Below are 20,051 nucleotides of genomic sequence, written 5' to 3'. Positions count from 1 at the left end.
GAAAACTTATGACAAGAGAAACTGAAGGGCACGTGAACCCAAAACAGACAGAAGGTCACAGTTTGGGATTGGACTGTCAGTGAAGGCAGCAGCTGTTCTGTATCAGTTTTTTTTTTTATTTTTTACTAACCTTTATTTAACCAGGGGAAAAAAATCCCATTGAGATTAAGAACCTCTTTTAAAAAGGAGTCCAGCAGCAAATACAAGACACAGTTAAAACACAAATAACTGACACATTTAACTATAAATAGTGAGATTAACATTTATGAGTAGATTAAGAAAAACAAGTGCAAGTTATAGTCAGTGTGAAGAACTGTCAGCTTGGATTTAAAGTGCTCAATGAAATCAACCAATAGGCTTTAAGATGATAATGGTAGTCTTCATCCTCCTCTTCCTCTGTCTATATGGTAAGTTCAACAAGTTCTTTCCTTCTACACTCAGAAAGAAAGGAGGCGATGCTAGTATTACAAGTAATAGTAGTAATAATACGTCAACAGTTTTCAGACGTGTATTTTTGCCTACAGGTTATAAACATGGCCTTTGTCTGCCTTTGACAACCGGCAGAACTAACTGAACAAACTCTGATCAGCTTTTCTGACACTAAAGGGTTAACATCTGTGTACATGTTTCTGAAATAAGACTTGAAGATTAAAGGATGAAAAGAAGCCAGACTGAGCTCAACCAGTTTTATTATCAAACACAGGAATAAAAAATCACATTATGTACATGACAACAGAGGCCCCGGCTCCCCATACAGAAGGCCCTCCCCCTCCTACAGGCCGAGGAGGGTCCGAGCTTCCTGACTCTGAGCCTGAAGGGTCTCACTGGCGTAACGCTGCAACAGCTCCATCTTCTTCCTCCGAACCAGAGCCTCCTCCACCTGAGACAGACAGACAGACAGGTGAGGGGTCAGAGGTCACACAGACAGGTGAGGGGTCAAAGTTTACAAAGGCAAACAGGCAAGGGGTGAGAGGTCAGACAGACAGACAGGTGAGGGGTGAGAGGTCACACAGACAGGCAGGTGAATGGTCAGAGGTCAGCCAGACAGACAGGTCAGAGGTCACATAGACAGATGAGGGGTCAGAGGTCACACAGACAGACAGGCGAGGGGTGAGAGGTCAGATAGACAGACAGCTCAGAGGTTGCACAGACAGACAGGTGAGGGGGTCAGAGGTCAGACAGACAGGCAGGTGAAGGGTCAGAGGTCAGACAGACAGACAGGCGAGGGGTTAGAGGTCACACAGACAGACAGGTGAAGGGTCAGAGGTCACACAGACAGACGAGGGGTCAGAGGTTACACAGACAGACAGGTCAAGGGTCAGAGGTCACCATTTTCACTTCAGTTCAATTAAATATGACTGAATCTGCACCGAATGCTGATCAATATAAACCAAAGAACACTTTCTTTTTGCTGATTTTCTTCTTCTTCTCACCTCTTTCTGTGATGGAACGGGTACATGAGCGATGAAGCCGACTCCTCCCTCCTCTCCCTCAGCCTCCTCCCCAATGTCATCGCCATCAGGCTGCATGGAGCAAAAAAATTAAAAAAAACCACACACAGGTGAAGCAGAGGATCATGGGAGAGCACTGAGGAGCTCTGTGATTGGTGGAGTGGACATCACCTCTTCGTTGTGGACGGTGTAGATGTTCTCCTCTTCCTCCTCTGTGGTCAGACGAGATTCTCTGTCTGTCCTCCACTTCAGCACCGCGTCCAACACAGCTGTGCCAGAAAACATACAGAGACTGTAAAGGATAAACTGTCACATTGTTTTAATTTACTAACTGTACATTTGTGTGTAAACTCTCATCACTCTTTCGTGAAACAGTTGTTTAGGTTTTTTTTTTGTAAATCTCATTTTGTTCTTGTAACTTCAGACTGAAAACAGCTTCTACCCGGATGCAGTCAGCCCTCATATACTGTCTACTGTGCACCTTAACAACTGATCATGATGCTGCTAAAGTCACGACTGTCACTTTATTTCACTGTAGCTGCTGCTACTTGTGCCATCACTTTAACCGTGCTGTTGCTGCATACTGTATAGTTTTAAACATACTAACCCAATAAAGACCCAGTGTTACTTTTGTGGCAGTTCCCAAGTAAATTTTTCTCTCTATTTAACCTGTACTTAGGGGATTTCTCATCATTTATTATAACAGTACCCTCTGTATTTTGTATTGCCCACTGCAAATAATGCATTTCCCTATATTTAATTTCCTATGCTTTATTTAGACGTAACCTTGTAGAGTAAATTCAAATGATTATTATATCAAAACAGAGAAAACTGAAGAAAAAGTGACTTTTTCAGCAAATATATCATTAACTGAACATAAACTTAGTATGTCCATCCACTGTCTTTGATCCAACTCCATGGGTTTTACTGGTAGTGGGGCAGCAGAGCTAACCTATTGTGCATTTTGTGGTAAAAGCACCAAAATCGGCACAGATGTAGACTGATAGATAGTGAGCAGATATAGATATTGAGCCACCTCAAATTTCGTCTTGAATGGCCATTTTTCAAGATGGCCGCCAATCGCGTTGCGTGAAAATTGATTTAAGCATAGAATTAGACACAGTTGATAAATATTCATGTTCTTCGTGTCTATTTCTATAGTTTGGGATGTGCTGAAGTCATTTTTTGTGGTTCCAGTCTGCTCAGAGGTCAAAATTTTGATTTGATTCAAGGTGGCGCTCAAAATCTGCTTAAAATTGACATTTTGCAGTAATGTAATACTTTTCTGTTCAGATTGTGGAACAAGTTATCAACATTAGCATTCTTACTATCGCATTTAGGTATTTATTGAAAACTTTTGGCCACTACAAAATTTTACATGGCAGTTGTTTTCCAACATGGCAGCAGTAACTGTTCTCTGACACTTTATGATCAAGACATTGTCACCGGCTCATGGTTCTTTCCAGTGATCAGAAGTCCTTCCTGTGAGCAGTCTCCCTCACACACATAAAGACCTGTGCATTTAAGGTCAGGTTAGACTAATTATGCTAATTAGTCTAATTAGAATGTTATGTCTTGCACAATTTCAAGTACTGGTTCTTCCCTGGTCTTTCCTGACCATTTACAGTAGTGGGGGGGGGGGGGCTTAATATCAAATACCACATTAGCCCTGATTTTCTGATGCTACAAAATATCCTAAGCACTCCTGTGTAATTTTTTTGACATTTTTGTCCAACCCCCCCCCCCCCCCCCCCCCCCCCCCCGAAAATTACTTTTTTAACTCTGAAAATCGCAACTTTCACAGCTTCTCCACTCTTTTGTCCAGTGCAATGTATAAATATGTTCGTGATGGGCCATTTAATGATCTTGTAAGTGCCATATTGTATGGTCAGAGTACTTTGTACTATGAACAGTCTAATGTCAAGGTCATGTTGGAGGTTAAAGGTCACCAAAATGCCTAGTTTTTTTCAAACATTCATACCATTCCGACATTTATCAAATTCGTCCTCAGTTCTGTTCCCTCTGGTTTCCTGGTGGGATCCCCCAAGGCCTTTGGCCCTTTAAAGACACATTACAGACTAAATATTGACACATGTACATTCCATTTGAATCTGCTGCCATTAGTGTGGAGGGAAACACTAGCACACATTTTGGCGGGAATCACTAACACTTCATTCATTCATTTTCTGAACCCGCTTTATCCTCACTAGGTCACTTGGAGCCTATCCCAGCTACTTACAGGTGAAGGCAGGGTTTACCCTGGACATGTGACCAGTTCATCACAGACTGAACATATAGAGACAAACAACCACTGTCACATTCACACCTATGGGGGATTTAGATGAACCCATTAACCTATCAGTGCATGTGTTTGGATGGTGGGAGGAGCCAGAGTACCAGAGAGAACCCACACAGACATGAGGAGAACATGCAAACTCCACACAGAAAGGTCCCACCCCCATGGACTGGTGTTGGAATTGAATCCAGGACCTTCTGTCTGTGAGGCACCAGTGCCAACCACTGCACCATCACTAACACTACATTACAACCCATTATCATGGAGCTACAAGTATTGCAACAGGACATTCATTCATTTTCTGAACCCGCTTTATCCTCACTAGGGTCACGGGGGTCACTTGGAGCCTATCCCAGCTACTTATGGGTGAAGGCAGTGTTCACCCTGGACATGTCGCCAGTTCATCACAGGGATGAACATATAGAGACAAACAATCACTCTCACATTCACACCTATGGGCAATTTAGATTAATCAATTAACCTATCAGTGCATGTCTTTGGATGGTGGGAGGAGCCAGAGTACTAGAGAGAACCCACGCAGACACAGGGAGAACATGCAAACACACCTGTCGACTGGTGTTGGAATCAAACCCAGGACCTTCTGTCTGTGAGGCACCAGTGCTAACCACTGCACCACCGTGTCACTCACAACAGGACATATCCATGTAAATGTCAAAGTCATGTGAAAGTACTGTTTATTATTTTTGACATATCTGTATGGAGAATACATGAGTAAATAGTTGTTTAATGTGTCTTACTGAATGTCAGTTGTTTGTGGTCAGTAGATGTATTCTGAGGAGAGAACCTGAGCCCAAAATTTGGAAGAACCCACATTAACAGCTTAAGTTCATCAAATATGCATTTTTGACAATTTGGGTGACCTTTGACCTATAATTGGACCTTGACACTACACCTTTTGTAGTGCAAAGCACTCTGAAGACATGACATGTCTCACAAAAAAACATTTAGGGCCCAGCATGAGCAGATTGTTACACTGTACTTCATCAAAAGTAAAGAAGGTTTGAAAGTTGCCCAAAACCCCGTGTTTTTAGGGTTGAAAAAGTAATTTTCAGGGTAGGGGGGGGTTTTTGGATGAAAATTTCAAAAAAATTACACAGGGGTGCTTAGAATATCTTGTAGCATCAGAAAATCAGGGCTAAAGTTGAATCTGAAAATTTTCCTGAACTAAGCCCCCCCCCCATTTACAGATGAACCAAGTCCCAAAGTCAACCTACAGTACTCTGTAGATGAGCAGGTCAGTCAAATACCAGCAACCGCAGTCAGCCATTGAAGAAAATGGCTGTCATGGCTATCAGGGGTCAAATCTGAGATGGCTCAATATCCAGATCTCTTCAGAATATTAATGTCTAAGTGTGTGCCAAATTTCATGCTTTTATCACAAAATGCACAATTGTTATGGATATTTTGGTTAAGCTGCCCCACTATGGTGAATCAATGTTGTAGAAGTTGACAGTGTTTCCATGTTCACTATGGAGCCTCTGAACATCCAAATGGGTCATATCTGATGACAATGAAAATATGACAAATTGCATTTTACACCAATTATTTACATAGATTGAAAGGATCAGAGGATGAACAGGCATTCAACATTTAAATCAGTACATGCTTTTTGTCACCAGTGGATGTTTGGGTCTTTATGGGTTAAGAAGTTTTGTTTTTGGTTTGTTTTTGCATATTTTATGGTAGTTTTTATTCTGTCCTATTTACCTTTTATATATTTTGTCCTTTTATCTTTCTAACGCTACAAACACTGAGACCTGGGTAACTATATTTCATTCTATCATGTACCATTGATTGAATGACAATAAAGCTGAGTCTGATCTTAAACTAACCTTGTTTTTCGTACTGTGCCTCCAGAGGCAGTAGGACACCATCGTCTTCGTCGCGGTAACCGTAGTACTCTGCATCAACGTCCTTCATCAGCTCTGCCCTCGTCTTCCTCACCGCAGGGGCAGCTGTGAGTAACATAGTGAATGAGGACCAATCAGAGGACAGTACATTGTCACGTCCTTTCCTAAAAGTGTAGGCAGGGATTGTTTACTTACGCTCTTTCTCGAAGAGCTCTCGGACTCCCGGCAGGTCTCTGGCTGCTCCAAAATACTTGTACCCTCGGTTTCCTGGGACCTCCTTCCCCTCATGGTCCAACATCTTTGGACCGACACGCTGAAACAAACACACACCACAGTTTAAATTGGATCAAATTATTGCTATATTTGGAGCGAAGTCTGCTGCTGCTGAACTTTCAGACATTCGTTTCAATATGTTAAGTTTTGTGATGTTGCTAGCATGAAGATTCATTTGTTAAATTGGAAACGAAAAACACCACCAGCCCATTTGGCTTTATTACACGATATAATGAAACATTTACAACTAGAAATATAAAATTCTTACTGGGGAGAAAACTGGAAATATTTTATCAAACATGGCAACCATTCATGGACTTATTATTATTAGGTCAAGGTCAGTAGTCATGTATAATAATACGATATGCTCTTGTTGGCGTTCACTGTTTTATTATGAAAAACAACTGTACATGTTCAGAATGAAACTTTATGAGATATTAGAAATATATTATAAACTATTTCCCATTATCATTCTGTCTCCATGTTCCAGCTTCTTATTTTTTGTTCTTCCTAGTCATTTGTAACCTGTGTGAAAGTGTCTCCTCACTTTCTGTCTAGTTGTAGACATAATATAATATAATGTAATGTAATATAATATAATATATACAGCTAAAATTTACACAAGAAAAATTTACAGCTAAAATACAACTACCAATAAACTATACAAACTGTAAGAATACAGATAAAAACAGTAAAGAAAAACAGCAAAACTTGACAAAAAAACCCATCAAAACACACTAGTAGAACACACCAAAACAGCATTATCACTATTATATACAATTATGTAAAGAATTTACCACTAAAACCTCGCAAAATGCTGCTAAAAGTAACAAAAATCTTCCATGTCTCTCTCACTGACAGCACTCTGCTGTGCTAAGCCCTGCCCAATTCCACTTCTCCCCCTCAGCCAATACAGACTTCAACTCTAATATGTTATAGGCCAATAGAAAGAGTCTGATCTCAGCTTTCAGATGCCATCGGAATTTGTCAATAGCCCAAACGGTTCAGGAGTTGCAGTAATCTGAATGATGGTGGATACAAGAATGTGGTGCCTGAGACAATAAACGTCTTAAAAGTGTTAAATAAACAATTAATCAATACTTCTACTTTTACATCTGACTCAGGGACCATCCAATATTTTGACTAAATAAACCTGAGGTGGACTTTCGCATTCACAGAAAACTATGAATTAAGACCTAAATTGATGTTGTTGCCATGGCAACCATAGATATATGATACTCACTGCATAGTCAGGTCCTCCAAGCTCTTTGATTCGGACTTCCCAGTGACCCTTCTCTCTCAGTAGCTTATTGATCTCATCATTAAGATCCCGAATCCTGAACTCTCCAAGACCAGCTGATGACACACAGAGACAATTAAATATGAAATATACACACAGAGCTGGGAAATATGGAAAAAATGTCCAGAAAAACAAAACTTAAAACACATATAATGAAAATTATTTAAAAAACACAACAGAGTGAAAATGTTGTTCTTCCTCTTTCTGCTTCATGGAAACAGATGTTTTCTGCAAATAGTGACAGAAGACTCACCATTCTGGATCTGAGCCACTTTCTTTGAGATTTCACTGATTATCTGAAAAAACAAACACACATATTTACATTTCATCATCACAGCGGTTCTGAATTATTATTGTAGAATAGTCTGTCATGTACTGAAGACTGACTGGTCTCTACAACTTTCACTCAGGACAAAATTGCAGCCTTTAAAACATCCAGATATCATTATTTGACATTTATTTTTGTATGAAAATGTTGAATTACTAAGTTGGTTAATAAACTCCTTTTGTAATTTCTGCACAATGTTTACTTCTATGACTTAAACTTAACATATTTAACAATGTAATATAAAAGGGTTTCAACACTTCTTGATCCTTCTCTGATGTGTTGTTCAGTTTCAGACATTGCAGGTGTGTGTTTTACTTTGTTAGTGTTATTTGGGGAAACTTTCAACATTTCCAATATAAAACTTATGTTAAGAAATGACTGGTTGCTGAAATGCTTTAGAGCTTTTATTTTGTAATGGTTAAGGAAGTGTTGAGTTTGTGAAGATACTATTAAATAGTATTATTAACATGACTGAATCAAAGGGAAGTTTCCAATTAAAAATCACCATTTGTACATACCAAACAGAGGAAACTAGAAATAAAGGCCTGCCTCTGACACAAAACTCCTACAAATAAAGGCCTGGTACCTTCTGGAGCCAAGAGAAATAAAAATGTGGGCTCTATTAAAAGGAAATAGAGTAGTGACTGATCTCAGTATGGATGACCCTTAACTCTGGTGTGAACAGTTGTCACTCACTTGTCTCCTCCATTTTTCAGCTTTAGGGAGTTCACTGCACTCTGATGCCAGGAAAGGCCTCCTCTCCTACAGGCAACAGGCAAACAGACACAGCAACAAGTAAACAGATAAACAGAGTAAATATGTAAGTAACTGACTGCTTTAGACGTCGGTAGAGTCTGACCTTTACTTTACCCTCCTCTAACTGGGCCTGTCTGAACCGAGCCAAGGCCGTCCTGAAAGAGGGAGACAGGTAAGACCACATCTTTGTTTGTCCATGACAGAATATATACATGCATTATGCTGAACCAGTATTAAAAACTAATACACTTTTCTTTCAAATACTTTTTAAAAAAAAAACATATTTGCTGTATATTCCAGTTGTACATATATTACTACAAAGGCTAAGAAATGCATGTGTGTGGTCATGCATTTCAGGAAAAAAAATTCTGAATATCGTAGAAGCTATATGTGATCATCTGGACAGAGAAAAGGATGAAAAATGCTGAAAGCCTCTGGGACAATCTGAGGGTGTGTAATATCACACAAGCTTAGACAGCCAACCCAAGAGGGATGAAGATTTACTGAATCCAAATGGAGGTCACGCCAAATACCGACTCTACCTGCAGAAGGTGTTCCTCAGTTTAGTTGTGAGTGATACAGTGAACACATTTTCTGCATATTTCTTGTTAGAAAAAGACACATACGCATTACAACCCTGCAAAAATAACAAAGCTAAAGTTTACCTGAACTTTTGCACAGTGCTGTATGTCTCAGCAGACATTTCACCGTCTACATTAAAAATTATTGGCATGTTTTCTGTATTTTGCAGCAAAATGAGCATCTGGAGACCATCAGAGGTAAGGAAGGAAATTTGAACATGCATGCTTATGTTGGTGTGGGAACTTGCACAAGTACAGCAGGAATTACAGAAACTCCACACGGGAAAGCCTTAGGTGGATCAGTTGAATCAGATACCTACTAAATATATATACATAGAATAACTTATTTTGCACAGCTCTCTTCTTTGACTTGAAAGACTGGTTGTAATTCTTGTGAGAAATGATGTACCCACATGCATGTATAAGCTGTAAGTAATATATTTAATTTATTCCTTGGTAATGTCAGTACTCACATGGCCTTCTCTGCATTTCGAGCCTGTTAAAAATAAATAAATACAGCGTTAAATCACACATCAGGGTGACTGTTAAACAGCAACAGAGGCCTTAGACTAAAAAAAACCCTAAGAAGGCGATATCTACATGCAACACTGATTATTTCACACTTGACAGATATATGTAACTATTTATGTAAAACTTTCAACCAAATTTATGTGATTAACCCCCATAAATTGTATATTTTTATTTCATTTATTCATATATTTTTTATTGTATCAATACTTTATTTGTGTTTCTTTCTGTTTTGGATCCATTTTTCAGCAGAGGCTAACATGCTCCATTTAAACCTATGAATTAGACAATTAGCATGCTAACAGGCTAACCTACCATGTCTGCTCAGGATCCGGGTGTGTATCTGGGTCTATCCTCGCGGGGTCCGGTTCCGAGTCTGTTCGCTCCGGGTCCAGGTTTCGACCAAACCTCCCAGATGAAAAAAAACAACTTTTATCCCAAACTGTACCTCATGCGACGAGAAAAACTAAACAGGAAGTCCAACTCAGACTTCTTCTACTGCTTCCGGTCTCCGTTGTTTTGAATAATTTTCGCCACCTACTGGATTAAAAAAAAAACAAAAAACGAACCCTTTGAAATCAGGTGTTCATCGCCTCTGAGTCCGTTTTGCCGTGATAAAAGTTATTCACATTGAACAAATATTCCAAACATGATAGGGTTGTTTTAGGTACCTTTCATGAGGCTAGTGGTGAATATTATTTTTTCTAAACAGTTTATGCTGTACATTCGTTATTTGATGATTTAATAGATTAATGACTGGGATTTGTCGATACAGCTGTCAGTCATTTTAATTTGTCAGACATGTAGGAACCCATGACACCATGAGTAATGAGTTTTGTGCCTTTATGATCCATAGCCACATAGAATGAATACAAGTCCCACATCACAGGAGTTGGTTTTATTGACTATTGTAGTTATCGTTGGTGTCTGTGTTACTGCAGTTGTAGGTGTTTCTGATGTTGACATGTTATATCTGTCAGTGTTGTTTTTAGTGTCGATTGTGTTGCTGATAATATGTTGATGTGAAATAAAGTGTCAGAGGCCATGTCTCGCTCCGTCCTCGTCCTCCTCCATGTTTTTATTGTTTTACAGTCTGCAGTACAACCAAATGACATTTTTACAGTAGCTCTACGTGATATATTGTACAAAAATAACATTTTGATTTTTGTGAAAACATTCTCCTCCAAACTTAAAATTGTTGTTTTTTTTTTTTTTTAATGTGTTTTCTTTGTAGTTTTCATCTCCATCTGTGCGTTGCTCCGTTGGTCCAAACAGCAACAAAACGCACCTTTAAAATGTGAATTAAAATGTTCCTTTTGACGGCTGCTCTGATTGGCTCCTTCCTTCCTCTTGTGGTAACGAAGCGGCCATGTCTCTGAGGTGACTGGCTGTTAGCTGGAGGCAGAGCCAATCATGTTTCTTTCGGACAAACTTTGTTTTTAGTCCAGAAAAAAAGAAAATAAAGTGAAGAAACAAACTCTCCTCCCCTTTCCCTCTATTATGGCCCCGCCCACTCTGGGCCTGTGGGGAGGGGCTTAACTCTGTGATTACTTCAGTCTACTCTCTCAGCCGATCGGCTGGGCAGAAAGGATTCTTAAACAAAGCTTTGTACGTCATGACATCGATCACTACCAAACTAAAAACACGCAGGAAGTGGATTCTGTTTAGTGTCCGCCTCTTCTCCTCCTTCAGCTGCTCTGATTGGCTGCTCCGAGGCTGACTGACAGGCCTCCGGGCCAATGAGAAAAGGAGGATCAGAGGGAAAGTGTAAGAGAAAGAGAAATAAAGAAGAGGATGAAAGGTCAGGGGTTGGGCCGGGGTCAGGTGGCCGGGGCAGGTTAGGCCGTGGCTTCAATGGTGCACTCTTTGGCCAAATGACCCGACTTCCCACAGTTATAGCAGTTCAACTCGGACGCCTTACTGCAGTGGACGGCCACGTGTCCGATCTCACCGCACCTGAGCAGATAGGGACAGGGCAGAGGTCAAAGGTCGGAGACAGAAGAATACATGTTCATCTGGTCTGTTCATAGATTTAACTCAAATCACATCATAGAACCAATTAAAAACGCCATCAACACATCAGAAGAATTACAATGCTGATAGTTGGGATCATAAACAGTTCTCAGTGTAATACTTAAACCTCCTGTAACATCCTCACCTGTAACATTTGACCTTCTCGCAGCACTTCTGAATGTGTCCGAAGCCGCCGCAAGAGTAACATTTCTGCTCGTGGGCGTGGTTACAGTCCCGCGCCATGTGACCTGCCTTTCCACAGTTATAACAGAGCTGCTCACGCTCCTTTTTGGGCTCCTTACAGTCTCTGGAGATGTGACCTCCTCTGCCACAGTTATAACAGGCTGCATGAAGACACAGGCTTAGAGTTAGACTGAGTCTTGGATGAAAACACACAAAGGATATATACGATTAGAATTTCATATGAAGATAAATAGCATCATACAATCAGACTGTTTAATTCCACATTATGACCACATAATTTTAATAACAAAATATCTATCTTTAATATCTACATTTCTTTTAAATATCATATTGATAATACTATAATTTGTACAAATTACTGTTCTAATTGTGTCTTAATAGAGCGTAGAGTAATAGTGTAATAGTGTATGTACGTATGTATGTATGTATAGATAGAAAGATAGAAAGATAGAAAGATAGATAGATAGATAGATAGATAGATAGATAGATAGATAGATAGATAGATAGATAGATAGATAGATATGTATGTGTGTGTGTGTTTGTATATTTAGAGCTTTGTACATATATGTATATCTATTTTTTTTATTATTTTCTGTTGGATTGATAATTTATTTCCTGTTGGATTGATAATTTATTTCCTGCTTCTTTTTATTCTACTTGAATAACATACAAAAATTTCCCCTGAAATTAATAAAGTAATAAATAAATTGTTTTTTATCAAAGACCCATTAGAAAAGAAACACCTGAATTCAACATATCCAAATACTTTCGTCCATATAGTGTATGACTTAGGAAATTATGCTATGAGGCTAACAAAATACAAACCTTAAACACTGTCTACAATTAACATGTTTTCTATTCGACTGCCTCTTGACAATGGAATGACAAACTGACTCGTGGTCATCCTGATCAACTCTACCTCCTTGGTTCTGCCTCTATGAGACATGTCCCTGTGGGTTCAGGTCATGAGGAGACACGTGAACAGGTCACATGACCCCAGTACCCGGTGTACAGAGTGTCACATGACTCACCGTCCTCAGTCCTCTCACAGTCTCTGGCGACGTGTCCGAGTTCACCGCATCGATAACAGAACAGATCTGAAACACAAAGAGCATCCACGTATTAAACTCTAGTCCGGTTTGTTTCTGGCTTTAACTCTGTGAACGTTCAGTTCACAGAGTTAAGCCTTCAATGCCTGAGTGTCTGGACCCTCCGCTCTTCCATAAATGGGTCAAAATGGCCTGTGTTAAAATCAATGTGTTTTTATGACACTTCTGTCATTTTGTTATGTTGAAAATAATCATTTGTATTTTCATATATATATATATATATATATATATATATATTTTTTTTTAATTTTATTATTATTTTTTTTTGAAAATTTATAAAAGCAAAGTATATATAGTTTATAATATATAGTATATAACAGCAATAGAACAGTGTGGTTTTGCTGTTGAATGAATCAAAGTTTCAGATGAAATTCTATAATAAATGAATGCAGGTCATTTTGACCCAGCTATGGAAGCTTGGGGAAGTAATACAAAAATGACAATTTCATAGAATCTATAAAAGGTAACTTAAAAATTTAAATGGCATGATGTCAGTAACATGGTTTTTGAGGAATACCTGAAATATGAAATAACAACAACTTCTCATTAGAAAGATATTACAGTAAAACAACCTCACTGGGTCTTTTTTGACCTACATGCGTCTAAGGGTTAAGTTCACTCTATCAACCAAAAGGAAACGTTTTGTACACATTTAGAGGCTTAGTCACATTTGAACCATTTCTGCTTTTTTATATGAAAAATGAAAACACAACTTGTGTCATGAACTAGGTTTGGATGATAAAATGATAATTATTGTTATCATGATAGATTTCTATATTCTGGTAATTATATTTGTGATAAACATTTATCTTTTGACTTCAGGCTTTGTTTCATTTACATAGTTATAAATCGTAAAATGTTTTGCACTGTGCTCATTTTATTTTTTCATTTAATGTAAAAATTTGATCAAAGTAAATCAAATTAAAACAATAAATGTAAATTATAAATGTATTTAAATGTATTATAAATAAATGTAAGTCGGCTGATGTGTAAATGTTTATCGTGACATCCTTTCTGGTTCTTTTGTCCAGGCCTGGTGTCAGGTGAGTGTCAGTGTGTGTTTCAGGTGTGTTGTCACCTTTGCCCCGCCCTCGTCCTTTGCCCCGCCCCCTGCCGGCGCCAGGACAGTTCTTCACCCAGTGGCCACTGCGGCCGCAGCCGAAACACTCATTACTGCTCATCACCACGACGACGGCTGTGACAGGTGAGACAGAGGGAGAGAGACAGACAGGTCAGCTGCTGATGTCACACAGGTAAACTATTTAAACACCTTCATTAAAGAACCCATCCGCTGTATCTCGTTGGAGCTTTGGATGAACCCCCTGATTCTATGATGTGGTCATGTGACCTAGTGAGGTTATGATTGGATCAAGCTCTGAGGGTCAGGACCTAAATGGACCAAATCATTCAGATGCTGCTGATTCTATTCAATACTAAACCGATATCCAAATGTGTAAACGGATGTGATGAGGGTCAGTGAACGCAGCACAAACAGGTTTTTCACTGGACAGGTGATAAAACAATAACTGTTAGTATCCTAAGACATGTCTTTGTTTTGTCTTTATGGTTTATTCTGTTCATTCTTAGTCAAAACTATGGAGAGTTTTTACAGTTGGTGTGCAATAATATCCTACTGATGTCTGAGTAGGTTCTCATTTTTAAAGTGTCATCGTTCTTCTTGGTGGTTGTTCTCGGTTCAGTTGGACTGGTTCAGCTCTTTAGAAAACGTTTCGTCTCTCATCCAAGAGACTTCTTCAGTTCTGAAGAAGAAAGAAACGCTGAACCGAGAAGAACGACCAAAAAGAACATCACACTGAATTAAAACTTAAAATCATGAATTAAAACGTCTAACATTTCATGTAATTCTTACCGATTATTTCATTTAATATAAATTGTGTCCATCTAAAGTTTCGTATATTGACACTAGTGTGCTGATCAGATTTGGATCAGTAACTGTTTGATCACGTCCGTTAAACGGATCTGTTTTTAATGACATCATGTTTATCACTGTTTCAAACGTCTGTGAGCCACAGACAATGGGACCGAGCCGAACCGGGCCCGATACTGTGACAGGACGGTTATCGGTGGTTATTCTCGTCCGTTCGCTGTTTGTGTCGGTGTTTTCATGAGTGTTGTGAGCCTCCAGGGGCAGCTCCGCCCCCCTGCTCTGCCCGCGGCCCGACGCCGAGTTGCAGGCGGCTCTGAGCTCCCGCCACGCGGCCCCGCTTCGAGACGCGGCCCGGAGGTCGGGATCCGGCTCCGACTGCGGCAAGGCGGGTTCCCCGGTGTGTGTCCGCGGACAAACGGCCCGTCCGAAGGCCACGGCGACAGCTAATATGCTAAGAGGTTAGCGCACGTCCTCAGCAGAGTAAACAGCGGCATTCTGTCCGGATAGCGGAGCCTTCTGTCAGTGTGAGGCTCCAGCACGGCGCCATGGCCCCGCGGGCCGGCGGCGGTAGTACCTCCGAGGGCAGAAGGAGCTGGACGGGCGTCCGGAGCTGGGACTCACCTCGGACCCAAAGTGTGTATTTTTGTTTTCAGTCTCCTCTGCGCCACGCGCGGTCTGCACACGGACACTGAGGCATTCATGTACGGTGGGAAAACTTACCTACCTACATGTTGACTGTATTTTTGATTTTCGTCTGTTTGGTTTTATTGTATTTAACAATATAATTATGTCCACGTTCAACAGAAAGTGTTCTGGTGTTTCAACATTATTTCCATATGTAATAATAGTGATGTCACATAGCTCTTTTAAAGGGTTTATTCACTCTCATTGCTCATTCTTTTTTTTTTTTTTCGATTAGTGTGGATTTACTACATTTAAAAACGTAGATGAAGATCCTTTTACTTGTAGATACTTGTGATCAACATATCTAAATACTTCTTGTACTTCTAATTAAAAATCGATTTCATGCATGTATATGTGTACCTTTCACAAAATGTAAATATACTGTATATTTTTGAATGTATGTTGAAAGTATGTAATTAATTTACCTGACTTAGCTTTTTTAACTAAATTTAAGCATCGTAGTTTATGAAATAGTATGTCATTTAATGTAATGGATGAAAATGAAAAAATGTGAATCTATATTTGAAATGAAATGAATTATTTATACTCTTACTAATTGGCTCAGTTTGGGAATAGCTAAGAAATAACATTTGCAGTTATAACTTAATTTAGTTTATCCCTCTATTTTCCTTCATCGCTTGCGCTTTCTGTTGTTTTAAACAATTACACAGAATTTCGAAAATGAACGTGTTTATATTTATATTTTTTTCTCCCAGTACATGTACTGGCCCTGAACGCAGCATGTGCACACGGCTCCAACAGAGAGGGGCGGGGCAGCAGCTAAAGCTGACGTCACTCAAACGTCAGAAAACAGAAGAAATACATAAGATGGGAAGATAAGAAAAATAAATTAATATAGAAAACCTAAAAAAAAAAAAAAGAAAGAAAGAAACTTAGATAAATAATTTAAAAACAAAATGAATCAATAAAAATGTATAAAAATATAAAAAAAATATGAGATTACATATACATTTATAAAGTGGAAAAACAAACCATAAATTTCATTGTATATGAAAAGTATTTCATTATAAAAGTTCCTTGCTGTGTTTTACAGTAATTACAGTACTTTTCAAATTTTGATTCAATGTGATTAAATGTAACACTTTGTCCCAAAAATGTTTAAGTTAATGCAGGTTTATAAAAGTAAAGTCGACATGATAATCTAGTCCCTTTTAAATCCTGTTCAAGTCAAATTAAGGAGATTTTAAGGAGCTGTTTAAGGCCTGCAATGCGATTTAGTTTAGTGTCCTTGACATAAATTTACTCATGATTTATTGACAATAAAGATAAAGTTGAAATTTTGAGGACGGAGGAGCCCCAACTGACTGGACTTTGTGTTTTCTGCTTTGCTCAGACTAATGCCATGTCCACATGAAACTGTACCTTTTTCTATCCGATCTTTTTCTTTGTTGTTTTCAAAAAAGTGCTCCATAAACACAGAGTCGTTTCAGGAAATATCTGCATCCACACGAAACCACTGAAAACAACTGAAAACCACACAGTGCAAATGCCAGGCCAGCATGTGGTGTTGTAATGCTCTCACAAAAAACGGAGAAGAAGATGTGGAGCATGCACATTAAGCTTACTTGTTTCTACCAGGTCTGATCCAATATTTCCTCCTGGTTGCACCTCTCTGTGGTGGATCCAAGAGCATATTGTTTGTTATGGTTGTTTGATGCTCATTGTGATGAAAGAGTAGCCAAAGATTTTGATTCAATATTTCTAATAAGCTCAATAGCTGTTGTAGCACAAGTACTACTCTATAGTTTTCCATTGTTGTTGTTATTGTTGTGAAGTGGCATCTTGCTTCTGGGTTGAAAGGTTAGAGAGCTGGGGCTATGACATCATTGTTTTTGAAAAGTTGCGGTTTGGTTGTACAGACAAAGACGCGAAACCAGTGTTTTCAAATTTATTCACTCTAGGACCCGGTTTCAAAAAGTTGCAGTTTCAGTGACTGAAAACGCTGGTGTCATGTGGACAAAAGGCCTATCTGATACAAAACTTTTGCAGATACGACCGAAACCGTCTTCGTATGGACAGGGCCTAAATGGCATCCAGACCAGAGGAGGATCTGTGCTATCCGGTTTGTCAGGACATCTTCAGAGATCCTGTTGTTCTGTCCTGCAGCCACAGAAGCTGTGGCTGCAGAAGTCTGTCAGAAGGACTGGTGGACAGAGAAACCAACAAAGGAGTGTCCAGTCTGTAACAGAAGATCTTCTAGGTTTAGTGATAAAGAATCTGTGTGAAACTTTTTTACATCAGAGACCTTTAGAGCCTCTCTGCATTCTACACTCCAACTGTTCTGTCTGGACCATCAGGAGCTGGTTTGTCTGATCTGCAGAGAGTCAAAAAAGCACAAAGACCACAGGTTCAGACCCATCGATGAAGCCGCTCAACAACACCAGAAGGAAGTTGAAGAAAGTCTGGAGTCTTTAAAGGATGAGCTACAGGTTTATAATTGACTCAAAAAGAAGTTTAGTGAAACAGCAAAACACACTCAAGTCCATGCCTGAAGAGAAGCAGATTCAGGATCAGTTTAGGAAGCTCCACCAGTTTCTACAAGTGGAAGAGGAGTCCAGTATCAGAGCTGTGAGGGAGGAAGAGGAGCAGAAGAGTCAGAGGATGAAGGAGAAGACGGAGGCTGTGAGTAGAGATATAGCAGCTCTGTCAGAAACAATCCACAGCACAGAGGACAAGCTGAGACATGGACACTCTCCGTCCTGCACAAATACAAGGCTGCAGTAGAAAGGGTGCAGCAGCGCCCCCCACTGGATGACCCACAGCTGGGCTCAGGAGCTCTGATGGACCAGGCCAAACATCTGGGCAGCCTGGGCTTCAACATCTGGAATCACATGAAGGACCTTGTCTCATACAGTCCTGTGGTTCTGGACCTAAACACAGCTGGTCCAGATCTTATCGTTTCTGAAGAGCTGACCACAGTGAGACAAGCAGAAGTAGAACAGAGGCTTCTGGATAATCCAGAGAGGTTTGAGTACTGGCATGACCTGGGATCTGAGGGCTTTAACACTGGGACCCACAGCTGGGAGGTCAACATAACACACAACACAAACTGGATGGTGCATGTGATGATGAAGTCTGACCAGCAGAGGGAGAAAGTGTCAGACCTGTGGAGGATCAACTTCTACGGAGGAGAATACTCAGTCTACACCCCAACAGGTGAATCCACTGATCTGCCTGGTCTGAAAAGTCCCTTTTACACAGCACTTCTGGTACGGGAATATTTCGCCTTTATTCCGGAACGACATCTGTGTAAATGAAATGGTGGGATCATTTGGTCCCACCTTTATCACAGCTTTGTAACACCTCTGTAGGTAGTAACAGAGCTGTGATAAAGATGGAATCATGATTCCGGAACGCTATGTAAAAGGAACCTCTCCTTGCGCAACCAAGGTTTGACATTTTGATGACCGCGACCCCCGCGTCTGAGAGACAACGGGTGCATATGGAAGCACTGGCATGGATTCTGCGGCAGCCGCCCAGGTGTGCCAGGGATGCCGCCGAAGCTATGTGCCATTTTCACCCCTGGCACAAAGCTGTGGGACTGGCACCCAGGGCAGCTGCTGCAGAATCCACGCCAATGTCTCCATATGCAGACTATATGCTGCCCTGCGTCACCACCCCTTTGATTCCGGAATGCAGGTCCGCTGTGTAAAAGTCCAGCCTGTCTCACCTCTGTTACTCCTGTGGCTTGGCTGAGTAAATCGGTCAATGGTGGAAAAAAGGTGGGATCACCATCTCACCTTTTTTCTGGGATCTCTGTGTTAAAGTGGCTAAAGAGTCTCAGAGGATCAGAGTGAACCTGGACTTTGACAAAGGAAAACTGACCTTCACTAATCCCAACACAAACACACATATCCTCACACATCGTACACCTTTTATCGTTTTCAATGATGAAGATCCTCCACTATAGATTTCACCTCTGAAGGTCTGTGTGAAGGTGGAACTGCCCAGTTAAAGATGAACTCCTCCTGTCTGGTTTATTGAAGTTCATTTGTGGTCATTGTTTCTCTTTTCATATAGTTACCCTCAGTTACACTCACTACACTATACTAAGTAATACACTATGTGGACAAAAGTATGTGGACATGTTGAGTTAAGGTGTTTCTTTTCTAACAGGGGTCTGGATCTAAAATAATAATGACAAATGTCATAATACAGTTTTATATTGGGATAAATATCATTGCATTGGTTTGTTTGGTTTAAATTGTTATCTTTGCTTCCTGATATGCCTCAGAGATGGTTTTTACCCAATTTCTCTCAACATTGATTTTTTTTTAAATCCATGACTATGATTTTAAATGTTCTACCTCAAAATTTCTAAAATATTTTTCATACTCCGACTGTAAATAATAATTTTCTACCACAAATAACCATCTACTGTCTCACCATCTCACCGATCTCAAAAATCTCCCATTAACCTTTAAGGAAATATTGATGTTTCTAAACTATAAGGACATAAATAATAGGACACATCATGTCTACAGCTGTAAGATGCCCTGTTCATGATGATTTGACATAAACATCCATATTAATATATAAAACAATATTATGTCCCAATACTTTTGTCCATATAGTGTATGACTTGGGCAATTATGCTATGAGGTTAATGATATGTAAAGTCATTGGTGGCTGAGTTAAAAAGAGCAGAGTTTAGTTGTACTTTAATGATCTGCCAATCCGCTGATTTAATGCCAAGTTAATGTGCGATGAACAGATTTTGTTGTTTGACTAAATCCAACTCTAGTTTT

At 39.8% G+C, this 20,051-nt stretch overlaps 2 protein-coding genes and 1 pseudogene across 3 annotated transcripts; 1 reads left to right on the top strand and 2 right to left on the bottom strand.

Moving 5' to 3' along the window:
* Positions 1-672: 672 nt before the first annotated feature.
* isy1 (ISY1 spliceosome associated protein) lies at positions 673-9,890 on the bottom strand. Its single transcript, XM_030134191.1, has 11 exons — positions 9,700-9,890; positions 9,330-9,352; positions 8,379-8,430; positions 8,216-8,281; positions 7,445-7,487; positions 7,135-7,247; positions 5,814-5,931; positions 5,601-5,723; positions 1,623-1,720; positions 1,434-1,523; positions 673-880 (listed from the first exon to the last, which is right to left on the bottom strand). The coding sequence occupies exons 1-11, from the start codon at positions 9,700-9,702 to the stop codon at positions 773-775; spliced, it is 837 nt and encodes a 278-aa protein (XP_029990051.1). The 5' UTR covers positions 9,703-9,890; the 3' UTR covers positions 673-772.
* A 541-nt stretch (positions 9,891-10,431) lies between these two features.
* On the bottom strand, positions 10,432-15,291 carry cnbpb (CCHC-type zinc finger, nucleic acid binding protein b). 2 transcript variants are annotated; one of them, XM_030134193.1, is made up of 5 exons: positions 15,220-15,291; positions 13,789-13,905; positions 12,633-12,698; positions 11,543-11,741; positions 10,432-11,340 (listed from the first exon to the last, which is right to left on the bottom strand). In XM_030134193.1, exons 2-5 carry the CDS (start codon positions 13,889-13,891, stop codon positions 11,223-11,225), a joined length of 486 nt encoding a protein of 161 aa, XP_029990053.1. In that variant the 5' UTR covers positions 13,892-13,905; positions 15,220-15,291; the 3' UTR covers positions 10,432-11,222. The 2 variants fall into 2 exon arrangements, with proteins under 2 accessions (XP_029990053.1, XP_029990054.1); XM_030134194.1 differs by lacking the exon at positions 15,220-15,291 and adding an exon at positions 15,173-15,188.
* Positions 15,292-17,329: 2,038 nt separating this feature from the next.
* Positions 17,330-19,404, top strand: LOC115419419 (tripartite motif-containing protein 35-like; annotated as a pseudogene).
* Positions 19,405-20,051: the final 647 nt, after the last annotated feature.

This window comes from Sphaeramia orbicularis, chromosome 5 (genome assembly GCF_902148855.1).
Source record: "Sphaeramia orbicularis chromosome 5, fSphaOr1.1, whole genome shotgun sequence".
NCBI lineage: Eukaryota > Metazoa > Chordata > Actinopteri > Kurtiformes > Apogonidae > Sphaeramia > Sphaeramia orbicularis.
This window is presented reverse-complemented; position numbering and strand designations above follow the sequence as displayed.